Raw genomic sequence first — 14,798 nt, forward strand, 5'->3', positions numbered from 1 at the left:
AGAAGTTTTAAAAATGCACAAAGCTCGTAGGCGAAATTATTTCGGAAATCAACATAAAATAGAATCTTCGCGTGATTTATTGGACCCTGATGTCTTAAATATAATGTAGGAACCCTAACAAATAAATATATATGTAGGCCTATATGAAAATGTTTTAAAACCTATGCATAATATACAGAGATTAGTCAACGGTATTAGCAGTTATGAAAGAACGTCAACCAAATATCGTATGGAACCGTTTGGATGCTTTAGTCTAGGAGTGTTGACTGTGCAGCATACGGGAGCGCAACTTTTTTTTTCATCATCATCATTGGTTTATTAGCAATTTTATCAGTTCAATACACCACAAAAATGCGATACAATGAAAAGACAGGAAGATGTCGAAGCGACAAGGAGTAGTCTATGGAATCTGACACCCATCTTGGCCTAGGCGATGTAAAGAGGAGGCATGCACACTGAATGAAAGTAAAGAAGATAGTATAGAAGAAGAATGCGACAAGAAATAGGGCGGCATGTCATGGGAAGCGAGATCGATAGGTCAGTCGTGGTCCGGTAATCTTGAGGATGGACTGTATTTATTTAGTAGTAATTGCTTGTATTTCGACTTGAATGTGGACATGCTCGTCGACTGTCGGATGGCTGGCGGGATACTGTTCCACACATCAGGTCTGGCATATTTGATGGAGCGATGATCTTTTTGGTCGATCATATGATATTTGGACGACGTGGACGCGCGTGTGTTGTACTTGTGCGCTTTTGATTCGGAGGTAAAGAAGTCATTGAAATATTCGGGGCAACGACCGCAGTGAAACTGATACATAAACTTGGCGATTTCTAGTTTCCGCATATCTTCTATGTTTAGGACGCCGAATCTCTTCAACAGCGACTTATTGGATGGGCAGCCAGGCTATGATTCGGAGCACTTTATGCTGTAGTTTCTGCAGTGGCTTGAGTGCAGTTTTACTGGCAGCCCCCCAACAGAGGATGCCATAATGTAACTTCGATTGGATTAAGGATTTAAAGAGTATCAGAAGAACCCATGCTGGCATGAAGCGCCCAAGGCTGTAGAACAGGCCGCACTTCGGTGATAATTTAGTTTCTAGGGACTGAATATGACTCTTCCAGGACATGTTCGAGTCCAGTAAAACTCCGAGATATTTGGCATTATCTGTGTTGGAAACGGGCTGACCAGCGATATTAACGGTTAGGTTATTTTTTGAATTAACTGTCAGCAATTGCGATTTGGAGGCGTTTAAGCAAAGGTCGTTCTGGGCCGTCCACTCATGGACTTTGGGCATTTGGTCACCAGTCAGGGCATCTAGCTCTGCCGTCGAAGACTTATAAACCGGTATTCCTGCGCTGGGCATTTTCACGCTATAGAAGACGCGACATAGACATAAAGTTTCGGACAACATGCAACCACGCGACTCCCGTGTAGTGTATGCGTTGCCAAAATGATTGGCGGCGATGAAACCTTGTAACAAAATATCCGCCGCATGCTGGCCAAAATGTTCGACATTGATATGTCCATCGTCAAGGCGCCGAAGTGACCAGCAGCGCCGAATAGTCCAGCGCCCGCAGCTGGAGCCGCACGTATTAAATGAGACCTGCTGCCGAGGAAAGTAATGAGTCCCGTGGTAAAATGCGAATTTGGAATCGTGTTCGTCTGTCGAAAAGAGATATTATTTTAGTTTCGTCTGGTGTTCAAGCTATTCCTATATATCTGGAGCAACGACAATGTTTACTGCTTTACCGCGACGCAGACAAATCTAGTGTCAACCAAACTGACTTAAATGACACATGAGTGGGAACATTTTTCGTCATCATCAGACCATATCATCGTGATTGGCCTGTCACTTATTGGATACGGTACCGAACACAATGGACTTGGAAACGACCAAATCAATCACAGAAGATCGATCATTGCACGACTGCATATAAATTATGTAAATATTACGTACATGCTAGGTCGGGTGCGGTAGCGACCAAAATTTACTACCTTCGCGATCAATAAATCATGAATCACTGGCCTAACGGATTCCGTTACCAGCTTCAGAAAAACGGTTGGTGGATTTCCTTGCTTGAATCATTAAATATTATTAAATTGAATGTTTGCACGCAAACTGGTAAAAGTTTGACATTTTTTGACATTTTGGCACCCACCAAACAAAAGGTTGCCGGCCTCTGGTTAATTGATGTCTGTTTATTGATATAGGTCAGGGGCGGCCAACCCGTGGCCCGTGGGCCAAATGTGTCTGGTGGCCTGCGAGGTATTTCTCGAAATTAGTTGTAACATCAGGTAAAATTGCAAGGCCAACCAAAGTTTGATCTGCCTGACCGCAAAATTTGATGATGGCTAAAACATCAGTTCCGACGCATTGGCGTAACCAGGGGCCAGTCACATTTATCGCACATCTTCGTATTATGACCATAAAGTGGAATATTTCGTAGCAGATTTATTCGACTTGAAATTTTTCTTAGAACTTCGCATGACTTATTGTTACTGGATTTCCTGCATTTGGTATTGGGGTCCCCTCCGGAAAATTATAAATACGCGTAATTTACAGAATTGAGTCTAACTATGCTCGCAATTAGGAGATAACGTGTCGTCCAACATGCGACTTCGCTTGTGCGCTCGCAGCGAGATCGTTGGCGATGGAACCTTTGCACAAAGTGATTGATGAATGTTGACCGAAACCTTCGATACTGCTATGTCTAAACGCCGAATAATCCTTGCCAAATGAGCCCAGCAGTATACAGAAGCGACCCCCAATATATGCAAGTAACATATTCATTTATCGAATTCATTCAATACCTTTGAAAATATTTCGCGGTTGCAGGATATGAATGCACAATGCACAGATGCACAGTTTTCCTGGCATTATTGTTCTCAATTTTAAATCTTAGTAATATAAGTCTTGTTTTCAACGTCACCTAATTCGGTGCGCTCCTGTCGGACTACTAGGTCATCAATATTCAAGTGGCCCGCGCAATGGTTCGTAAATCTCACATGGCCATTTGGCCGAAAAGGTTTGCCGCCCTTGTTATGGGCAGTTTGGATATTACTAAAATTGTAATACATAATCGTGATGATTTAGTTACCAAATCATGAGTACCGAGCGGTTGCTGATATTAGTCGTTCACATCGGGGATGCACAGCCTTTGGAGAACCTAGATATGACTAGCACCCTTAGACAGCTGACCGCATAAAGGATTTCTAGTAGTTGCAAAGCGCACGAATTCATCAAGAATTCAAAACGATGACGGCAAGACTTATTAATAAAATATTCATGTGCAAAGTCAGCATTTTTATATTTAATGGATTATAGTGTTATTGCAGTCCTTATCATATCTCTCTCGAGCTCAGATCAGACGTATCTGACCAAGCTAATTAGGAACTCGCTTGGACGGTAGTACGTTGTCAAAAACTGCCACGTTCATAGTTGATGGAAGCAGTTATTTTTCCTGGGAGCAGTAGGATATACACTGCACATCCCTGTTGATAATATAACCGAGCTGATATTTTGCTATATTTATAACAGTGATTCTTACAGTAACAGATTGTTAGAAGATATTGATTTTAGGTATTTATGTTACGCAGAAAACGTTCCAATAAGAATGCAGTATTCTCTACTGCAGAATTCCGCAATCATTTCTCGTCACTCTCATACGCCAAACTTCGCAATTCTCACGTATTGGTGAAACAAAAATGAGTGCACGCGAATAATCCGCAGCGAAAACGTTGCAAAGTGATTATGGTATGACGTAATAAACAAATGACGTCAAAAGTTTTGCGGTATATTCTCTCATAATGCAGTATCATCGCGATTGTTGCATTATCTTCGAATATGTTTTCAATGCTCAAGTTCAAGAAGGCAGAACGAATGTAATCGTGAGTGACCGGGATTTTTTAGTAATGGTATAGTCGCAATTGTATTCCAGCGTTTCAGACTAATCGTAATCGCATTCGATTGCATTGATGTAGTGTAGAGTAATAGCTCCATGTATGGATAACACGATCAGCGGAAAGTTGCGTATATCAACGATAACTTTACGGTGTACTTACAGGGCTAACCATTTAATGAAGAGATATGAGTCAGATCAGTATAAACGTGTGATTGCTTGAAATTTCACAATACCACAGCATCTCTAGTTCGATTGTACAGAACACTGCACGCCCCGGATCTTAAACCATTCGTGATATTTGAGAAAGTTCATCACTACGGACTCATAAGAAGCGTGGATTCGGCCCGTAACATTCGATGATGTCGTCGATATGCTCTCTCGGCTTCGCGCTCATAATAGCTGTCGAATGCATACAGGGTGAGTCAGCCGAATAAAGCGCCCCTTACAGAAATAACTGAGAGAGAGAAAGAGAGAGAGAGAGAGAGAGAGAGAAAGACAAAGAGTTTTTTTATTACTGCTGTAAATGCCCTAAGTGTACAGTAGCCTATGTAACACTTCTATAAACCAAGTAGAAGTGTTGCAATGGAATTAAGTAGCAGTGTCAATTTCCAAAGCACGTTGTTGAGAATTGACCGACTTTCAAGAAGACATGGCTTTCAGTCCATTTCCCATGCCTTATAACTTAAAACATCTTACTGTAACTCATCCCTAGCATTTGTGGGCAATGGACATGTGCAACTGGAAGAATATCGGCTGAAAAATTGGAATTCCCCTAAAATCTGAGTACCGTGATTTTACCCAGCCCACTAAAATACCATATATGTCAGGGTTTAAGCAGCTGTTGTGGTTTGGGGTGATGCGCAACCACACTATAGATGTTATTCTGAGTTCAGGGCACCATTTTGATATGGCATACGGCCTTGGAAATCCTCAAACCTACCTAAAACACAGCATCATTTGCAGAGGTGGTCAGTAACGAAGTACTTCTACTTTTTGAAGTACTTGAAGTAGATTTTGCCTACTCACACTACTTTTTAAGTAGTTATGATTTTAGACTACTTCTACTTCTACTTGACAGTTTTCAGTTTCGTAGGCAAATATAAGCGTAGAATACCTACTTACTTACTTGTGAACCACCACTCCTACTTCTACTTGAGTAGAAATTCCGGCGTTACTTCTACTTCTACTTGAGTAGCGACGGTGACTACTTTGACCACCTCTGATCATTTGTCACGATTCACCATGTAAAAGAATATAACTGTAAATGTACCGTATCGTATCGCACAGCAACATTGTAAATATCTCATTATTCAATGTAACGTAAGAACATAACAGGGAAATTGAAAGGAAACAACCTAACAAGGAAATGGATTAATCGGACATAAATGCAACGCCAATCAGGTGGGCGAATGGGTTGATTTCTCAAATTTCTGAAAACTTTGCCTGTGATCTTCCACGACTTGTAAGAGGCTGGCTTGCTTTTTCTGTCGTCTGGTATGTATGTACAGTACATAGCGTGGTCGGTATATAATGTTATCAGACGCGCTGTTGCTGTTACTTGACCACTATATTCACAAATTCCTGAGCAGTCATGAAACGCGGATCACTAAGCAATTCTGAAACTGGAAGACTAGACCTGATAGTGATGGTGTTTCACAGCTGCAGCAACAATATGAACACGATTCTGTCCCAATCAATTGAACAATCAAAAACATCACATATGTCTCTGTCGTTGAATATGTTTACAGGAGCTTTCAGAGTAACAAATTTAGATGAACGTTGAGATGAAGATTGTACATTTTGTGCAAATTAGAAAGCACGGATGCGGGGAGTGTCGGCTGCCTGCGAATAATATATAGATGAACTCTAGCTGTAAGTTCACCTTCGTTACTTCGTGCGAGTGCAGGCTGTGTTCTAGATATATTCAGTATTATTCTTGTTGTATGATTTGAACTTTTATCATTTTTTCTTTGCCGCCAATCGTTCCTCATCTGGGACCTATGTAATCAAGATGGGAGATTGTGTCTTATAGTTTTTTAATCGTCTCAAATGAGCATTTTTGCATCAATTTTCGAAATAGCTTCAGGAGCTCCTTTCCTATCTCCCATAGCTTGTACAGTACAGCTAAAAATTCACTTTGTGATGTTGCCACATATCCTTGGTCTGCGACAATGGAAGCAAACACACTCCATTGCAGATGATAAAGAAATTTGAAGGCATCTAATTTTACCATGATCATAGAAGATGGAGATGGAGAATTGTTGGTTATACTCGGAGAACAAGAAAAAGATTGAATATAACTGCTTAAAACGTGCACTGCAGCAGCAAGTGGCCAAGTATACTTACAGAGAACTCATCTATATCTTCACAAGCAGCTGAGAATCTCCATAGCAGTGATTTTGAGAGTACACAATCTTTATCCGATAATCCATCTACATTCGCTACTCTGATAGCCACATTTAAACCAAGTCAACGGCAGAGATCTATGCCAGGTTTTTGATGGTTGATATTCTCGAGACTGAATCTTGGTTCACATTGATGTTATGGTGGTAGAACACCGTTGGATGAGACTTCCATTCTCAGAATGGCATCGGTATCCGCATTTCATGAGTGCTCAGGAATTCGTGATTAATGGTGAAGAAGTTAAAGGTGAAGCAGAATGTATGATAAAATTAAGTATCGACCACGCTATATAGATACCAGACCACAGAAAGCAGGAAGCCTGTCTCTTAGAAGTCCTGGAAACAGGAGGATCTCCGGCAAAGACTTCAAAATTTAGTAAAACCAGCCTTCAATCTGATTGGTATTGGAATTTGATCCAATAAATCCATTTCTTTGTTATGTTGTTTCGTTTCGTGATCCATTTCCACGTTATGCTGTTCGTTTTCAAAAAATAATGTTGCTTTGCAAGTAGTAGTTTTGAGGATTTCTTAGGCAGTGTGCCATATGAAAATGTTGTCCTGAACTCAAAATAATATCGATAATGTGGTTTTGCCTTACCCAAGCCATAAGAGCGAGCTGCATAAACCCTGCTATTTAATCCATTTTAGTAAGCTAGGCAAAATCGCGGCAATCAAATTCCAGGGGAATCCCCCATTTTCAGCCGATATTCCTCCAGCTAAACACGCACATTGCACATGCATACAGAAGCAAGGTGATATAATCCACAGCTGCAACAGCAATGGGTTACGGGTTCGAGTCCGACCGAGGTCGACTCCAGAATTCCTACCTACGTGTTGGAGGTTTATATAGGCCCTTCCTCGCCATCTCATCCATGCGAGCGGTGTCTCATAAAAAGCCTAGAATTGGGCTATGCAACAAATCGGCAGCTACAGAATAAAAATTAGGAAAATTGGCCCGATGTAAATGACCATCGTAGTCGACAAACACCATGAATACCACAAACAAACAGATGTAAGGGATGAATTACGGAAAAAGTAGTTAAAATGCACATTCAAGCTATATGACATGGGAAGCAGACTTAAAGTCGGTCAATTGTGAAGACAATAACGTACAAGTATAAAACGAAACGTATGATATTAATCAACCAAATAGCCTACATAAGTAGTAAATCAAGTAAATATTTAAAAGAAGTAGTGACAGATTTCGTAATTGCAATATCCTTCATTGTTACAAACTCAGAAAATGACTACCATGGCTGGCCAAATTGGTACATTATTGAAACTACACTATGTTACCTTGATGTAGAGGTCATAACGCCGGTTGGCATAGCAATCTTACTCATGTAATGAGATGTATATCGACTCGAACACTATTGTACTCTCAAACTTGACAAAATGTGACCCCAGAAAGATATGTGGGCTATTTTACTTTTAATAGTATGTATATATATTAAGGCAGTTCAAAATAAAATTCCTTAACATTTCACTGGCTACTTGATAAAACTGTTAGGTTAGTTAAAAAAACGCTGCACACGGACTTTGGCTTCATTCCCACCAGCAGAAGCGAGATTTTTGCAGTAGAAAGTTTTGAATTTATGATTAGAAGAGATGACCGATTTCGAATTGTTGGGCGAGGCCGTTCACAATTCCATTTATGTGCCTTGGAGTCGACTTTTATGAAAATACACCAACCAAAACTCTGTCAACAAAAGGAATTCGTGTACCACCTAAAAATAGTACATTGAACGCTCTCTCATTCACGAAATTCATGCTGGTGACGTCATATTTTGTGATGCGATTGTTGATATACAGTGTTCTTTCCAATTCTCTACTAGTTGCTGACGACTACCCCTGACGAGTGTCAGCCGAAAATATTCGGGTTCATTTCAATATGAATATACTATTCAATTTATCATTAAAAAACAAAAAACAAAAATTTCAAACTTTTTCTGCCGACCCCATAAAATTGTTAGGCTGTCAGTAGAGATGATGCACACCAAATCTGGCTCAATTCCAACCAGTAGCAGCGAACTTATTGCAGTAGAAAAATATCTAATTCCATGATTTTATAATAAATAATCAAAGAGTTGGTCACCGTAAATACTATATCATTCAAATCGAAATTTTTCTACTGCAATAACTTCGCTTCTAGTGGTTGGAATTGAGCCAAATTTGGTGTACATCATCTTTACTGACAGCCTAACAATTTTATGGGGTCGGCAGATAAATTTCGACATTTTACTTTTTTGTATTACAATCATAAATTCAAAACTTTCTACTGCACGAATCTCGCTTCTACTGATTGGAATGGGGCCAAAGTTGGTGTGCAGCGTTTTTTTTTGTCCAACTCAACAATTTTATGAAGTAGCCAGTGAAATCTGTAGGAAAAGTATTTTTTTAACAGCCCTGATATATATATTTATAAACGGAAGTGTAGTGTATGAAACAGGGGTGTCAAACATACGGCTCACGGGCAGCATCCGTCTCGCCAGACGATTTCATCCGGCCCGCGAAGCATTTCTGAGTTGATTGAAGCAATCTCATGTTATCCAGTACATTTGTAGCTGATGTTGAGATTTTTTGCAGGAAATACTTCCATTAAACATTCCTTCAAGACAGCAAATGTCCAGCATATTTATGTTCATAGACCGCATTACAACCACCGCACCAGGTTACGCCATTGTGGTTTGACTCTAGCGGCCACTCGAGCCGGTAACATCGACACCCGATTTCGTGAAGGCAGAAAGTGCAGTGCACACAGAGTTCAGAGTTTTATGGAAAGATGGACAAAAAAGTACCTATTCACATAAGCGAAAACGCCAAGGCAGAACCGTTATATGCGGTATACATGAAAAATATATTTGTTACACAAATATATAATTCAAACATCTATGGCCGCACTGCTGTGTCACTGCCAATAGATCACCGGACTTAAGAGCAACCCGACTGGCGATTTAATAATAATGAACCAATTTCTAACGCTAGCGTTTACAGTTAAACACCTTGTATTCCTCACAACGCATACGCAGGACTAACGCCATATTACGACTAAAGCAAAAGGAGCATAAAAATATGCGAACTTATATCGTCTTCAGCGCCACTATTTTGTCGGTCGTTCACTGTATCCAACCGAACAATAATCGTATCGTGCCAATGCCGTCGTTCGCGCATGAAAGAGTTGCAAGTTGCTAAAGTAAAACCCCTATGATCTTTGTATATATGCTCGATAATCAAGTATTCAAGTGAAAAGCAAGGGCAGGAGGTGACATTTTTGAATCGTTTGACTGATGTGAGACGCGAGCGATATGATGGCTGGTGTCCGTCCCGCGACCAATTTGAGTTTGACACCCCTGATCTGAAACTTACTTGGGTACGTATTGCGAGTAGATAACACGCATTGCTCCAAAATAGAAGTAGGCCTACTTCATTGCCGACCTCTTCTGATTGAAGAACCTTGTATGAATCACGTTAACATGCATTGTATTATTTCATCAGGACGGATATGTAAAAGATTACGATTTAAATGCAGTGACTCAAGTGACTGTCTTTACCTCGGTCACTTTTGCGACGGACGGACACATTGCCGGTAAGAGCGCTGGTTGGTTTCCCGGAAGAGCTCAATGCGTTCACACATGTCTGGTGACCAGGGCTGCAGAGCGATAATCCCTCTAATTTTTCACGAATCTGCGCGCACTCACCAACTCAAAGAGCGGTCCCCTGGACAAGAGTGCGTCGCAACTAAAAAAAAAACAGGAAAGGTCATCACGTTGATTGGACTGCCGAATTACCCACTTTTCTCGTTAATTTTGTGGTGTGGACTAAAAAAGGTCATCACTTCGACTTGTCTTGTGCGCAACTTATTTTCTGTGCGCAGAGACCGTGTCAGCACTGCGCAATTTCGCACTTGCGCGGCATAGATGGAACAGTGCTGAAGAGTTGCACATATTTTTATGCCCCCCGCCCGACAATCGTAAGAATAGAAATTGCCACTTATACTCCTACTACTCCCGACTACCCAGTACCCAGACCAATATTTGCTGGACTAACTCTTTCGTACGACTGTAGATGAACGGAATCGCTACTCCGGTTCTTAATCGAAACTTTTACTCCGACTCCGACTGCCTAGCTGTGTTTGAAATTACTACGTAATCGGTAGCCGAGGATATCCCGCCGCAGTTCTGACTCCCAACTATTCCTGAATTATGACAATCATTCAAACCCTTTCCCACGCCCACCTACTGTAACTCAAAAGGGTGCACAACCACATGGACCTACAGCGGTGCTACAAGGAAAAACACGCTTTGAGATGTTTCCCCCATGACCAATCGTACCTCATCAGAATACCAAACTATCTTTCCTCCCCATTTCCACATACAGGAGGTACGTTAACCTATTACAACGCCACTAGGGTCGATTTTCAATCACATAATAATATTAGAACAACAATTATCACGGGGTGTCTCTAAAAAGACAAACGGAAATTGAAATGACTGAAGAAAGACTCCAGCAACATTTCGTATTTTTGAGTAGGGTTTCCATACGTCCTCTTTTAAGAGGATTTGTCATCATTCTCCACTTTTTGTTGAAGTGTCCTTTTATTTTGTCCTGTTATTTTTCAGAATTTTGGTTAAATATATGTCAAAATACGACTGAGATAGGAAATCAGCACTGAAGTAACGCTCCGGCGGTCATTGCGGGAGCTGAGCCGGAAAGTTGACCTTTTTTTAGTCAACCGACCCCGAAGTGCAAAGAATATAACATTTTTCAGGATTTTCCTCCGGTATTACAAATTGGAAAATTGCGAGAAGGTGTCCTCTTTTCAGATTTCCAAAATATGGTAACCCTATCTTTGAGGCTTTGCCACGTAATTTGATCGACTCAAACTGAATAACAGGTCCGAACACGAATAAGAATCGTATACGATTACCATTAAAAATTGTGACTCCGACTCGGACTCCTGACAGTCCGTTGTTGGCAAAATTCAGCATGTGTTTAGAAACTGCGAAATGTATGCCGACAGTGTTAGCAACATGTTTCCATGAGTGCAGTAGCTTATCATAATTCGTGTAAAATTCCCGGTAAAATACTCCCGTCGCGCTAGATCTGGTTATTTCCCAAAAATGTTTCGAACTAGGTATTCTATCCAGCAGCGCACAGAGTGTCGAAATCGAAGAAAGAGGCACTGTATCATTTTGGAGAGCCCTTTGAACATTAAAGATTCTTTGAAGCTTTTTGATCAAAAGGATTAACCAGATATATTTGTATTTGAGCGCTACAATATTAAATCTTCAGAATATTTCTTCATCGTGTCATAAATGATCATACTTTTTAATGTTGTTACCCGTAACCTCACATAATACATTCATGGTAAAGTTAATAACTTGTTTCAGTACTAAGTTTTATGTGACCAAAGATCTCCACCACTATCTCAGTTGATTTACTAGTCACTGAAAGCAATAACACCAAACCAAATACATTAAACGTACCCGTATTGCCAGTCGATCACACCAGATGGTATGAGCCCGTGCGCGATAGTCGTTATAACAAGTTTGATTCGATCCCGAATATTACACATACAATTATTGCGTTAATTAGTCGAATGATCCCCGGGCGCGATTGAAGCTATTTCCGATATTGAACTCCCAACTCGAAAAGACTCACCGGACATCGAAATCTTACCTCTTGTATTCACTATCTTCCTTAAAATGTACTCGAAGGAGGGAGTAGCAGACCTGGGCCATTTTCTATAAGTGGGATTGCTGGACCAACTGTTAAGAACCGTTGATGTAAAGTGAAGAGTGACATCCAATTGCATTAAATTAGTAGGCTACTGAGACGTTGTCAGAGTCTCTTTTTGATATCTTGTACAAGTCGAGATGTGGTCACTGACAGTCATGCTAACACAAAATATATCTTTACCTATAAATTATTATTTTCAGGGATGGTAGCGATGAGTTCACGACAATACCCGCAGTGGGTTCCGGGTATGGCGCTTGTTATGGACGCGATTCAGCATACAACGGGATGGAACCATGTCGAATAAGGGACAAATATTTTTGCGATGGAAAAACAATATGTGTTGAAGGTTGTTTAAATAGTTACTGTTTTAAATGATACATTCTCTTGCTTCAATCACATGGACGTGCTGTGTCCCGGAAACGGGCTAGAGATATCATGATCTTACCGTGCCGTGCTGGAGTGAGTTATTCCAGGTGAAAATGCAAATGATGTTTCGGTCCAATGGCGTGAATATGTTTGCATGGATTCCGAGTAGAGGCCAACAATACTGGTTCCGAATAACTGCTACTTGTGCACCCAACAGTAACCCAAAATCCATTATAACTCTATCCGCAAGTCGTTAAAGATTCATGCGGGTAGGAATTCTCGCTCCAGACACGTCGCAATAAGTAAAAGTTTCAGTTGAGTGACAATGTCGATAATACACATTTAATAGTCAAATATAATTCTAGTTTGGGTTTTGTGAGGGAAATGCGATAGGTTGGGGTTGGGTTTGCGGCTTGACTCGTTGACTTAAAATGGAACGCGCCAATGTGTCATTGGAAACAACCCCATTTGCGTCATCATAATGATTTACATCTCAAACGATAGAGCCAATACTTTGCAATGCGTCACCTAAATAGACGCGAGCTATATAACTTGAACGAGCTGTCAACCAGTTGACTCGTCAGTCAGTTCATCTAACAATAGGTTGATACGGACCCGTGCATAGTGTTTAATTCTGTTATTGTGGTTACATTTTAGAAGTTCATCTCAAGTTATAGCCTATTAGGCCACCTATTGTAACCGTATAAAAGACGATTAAGTGTTTCATTTCCACAGGAACGGATGAATGCTTGTGTGGGGAGAAAAATAAAGGTACTACTTTTTTTTTGAGATTAATGTATCTGTTTATCTGAAGTGCGGAGTAGGCCCGTGTAAATTTTACGCAGCGAACTGTATACTGATCATCAGTTTATTATGTATCAGACCGTCCGTATCAAATTGGAGACCATTGTTTTAAGTTCGAACTACAGTATCTTCAAGAGTATATCCTTAGGACCATCTTCAAATTGATCTTCTTTCACTGGTAGGCTATATTGAAGTCGAAATGTATATTTGGTATAAATTGAACGTATACTATCATTGCTCGGCACTTTATACCTTCTCATCGCTGCTATATGAAATTCTCGTTCAGATCATCTTGACAACATTTGCTTCCGCTGCTTAAAATCCAGCACATTCATCCCCGTTGCCAAGGTGTGCGATGGAAGGTTCGATTGTCCCGACCTGACTGACGAATGCCTTTGTCGATCACCTGAGCATCATGCGACTTGTGAACGACTAGGATGGGGTATTGAATAAAGGTTCGGCAACTCTTCAGCAGGATGGAATATAAAAATATTTTATATAATCACAGAGGGGCAAGACCCGTATCTGCAATGCGGCGAATCAAACATTTCGAAACGGATCGATGTCAACGCAAGGCAGATTTGCGACATGAATTACGTTACGTATGCTCCAATATTGCTCAGTACCATAGTCTGCAGTGTGATGATGGTAAAGGTTATTTCATTTACAGGTCGGACTGCAAGGTCGTTGACAATAAAAAGCATTGCATGAGGGCCGGTGATCAAACTAATTTTATTTCACTTCAATTACGGAAATGATACTCCTGTGTAAAAACCTGTTGCATGTTACCGGTCCTATAGAATCCATCAGCGTTACTCGCAGTCCTACTCCGTAAATTCTGCCATTTATGCATTTTATTTCCGTTCAGATTATAAGAGTGCACTAGGAACCAAAAGTTGCTATCTAGGCGCAAAACGTAAGTGAATGGTATGATAGACATACTGTCGAGATTACGATTAACTGATATCTGTGCCAATTTCGAAAATATGAAATTGTATAATGGTATCATATAAAACTAGAAATTGGAAATAACGCCATCAACATTCCAGTTAACAATTTATGGTGTCGTTCGTCGCGTACGTCGACAATATACTATCGACTAGGGATGGTGTGAACCTATGAAAGGTCCAGGTTCGTGTGAACGCGAACCTTTTTGAAAGGTTCTGTGTGAACGCGAACGTGAACCTCATGACGTCACGTGACGTCATATTGCTAATTCCAACCCTACATTTCAATGAAGTGATATCCTAAAACAATGTACACGATACCTAACGACGACTCGGGCCGCATGATGCCGCAATGCTGAAGTACATATTGACGTTTTAAACGTCATCAAATGAATCAAGGAAAGCAATCAAATGATATATTAATCCCTTAAAATCAATATCTTCCGTCGCTTTGCCGACAATTTCGACGAGGACTTGCAAGGGAATATAAGCTTACGCCTCAACGGTCCAGGCCAGACCGGAAAATGTATTCGGCGTCTGAGTATTGCTACGTTGATATTGAGCAGAGTGTAAAACAGGTTTATACTTGCTACCGACATAAACATATGAAATCAAGATTGATCCCGTACGCCAG

The 14,798-nt window shown here is 40.6% G+C and overlaps 1 protein-coding gene across 1 annotated transcript in view; it reads left to right on the forward strand.

Moving 5' to 3' along the window:
- The first annotated feature begins 4,148 nt into the window (after positions 1-4,148).
- LOC145434887 (uncharacterized) overlaps positions 4,149-14,798 on the forward strand; it is a 32,225-nt gene continuing 21,575 nt past the window's right edge. Inside the window, exons 1-8 of the mRNA XM_080312123.1 lie at positions 4,149-4,323; positions 9,804-9,894; positions 12,248-12,393; positions 13,149-13,184; positions 13,504-13,659; positions 13,726-13,819; positions 13,888-13,934; positions 14,086-14,133. Of these exons, the coding sequence (XP_080168249.1) occupies positions 4,263-4,323; positions 9,804-9,894; positions 12,248-12,393; positions 13,149-13,184; positions 13,504-13,659; positions 13,726-13,819; positions 13,888-13,934; positions 14,086-14,133 (679 nt within the window). The 5' untranslated portion in view covers positions 4,149-4,262. The remainder of the gene's footprint in view (positions 4,324-9,803; positions 9,895-12,247; positions 12,394-13,148; positions 13,185-13,503; positions 13,660-13,725; positions 13,820-13,887; positions 13,935-14,085; positions 14,134-14,798) is intronic.

Source organism: Botryllus schlosseri, chromosome 1 (genome assembly GCF_051294905.1).
Source record: "Botryllus schlosseri isolate E-star chromosome 1, Bs_hap1, whole genome shotgun sequence".
NCBI lineage: Eukaryota > Metazoa > Chordata > Ascidiacea > Stolidobranchia > Styelidae > Botryllus > Botryllus schlosseri.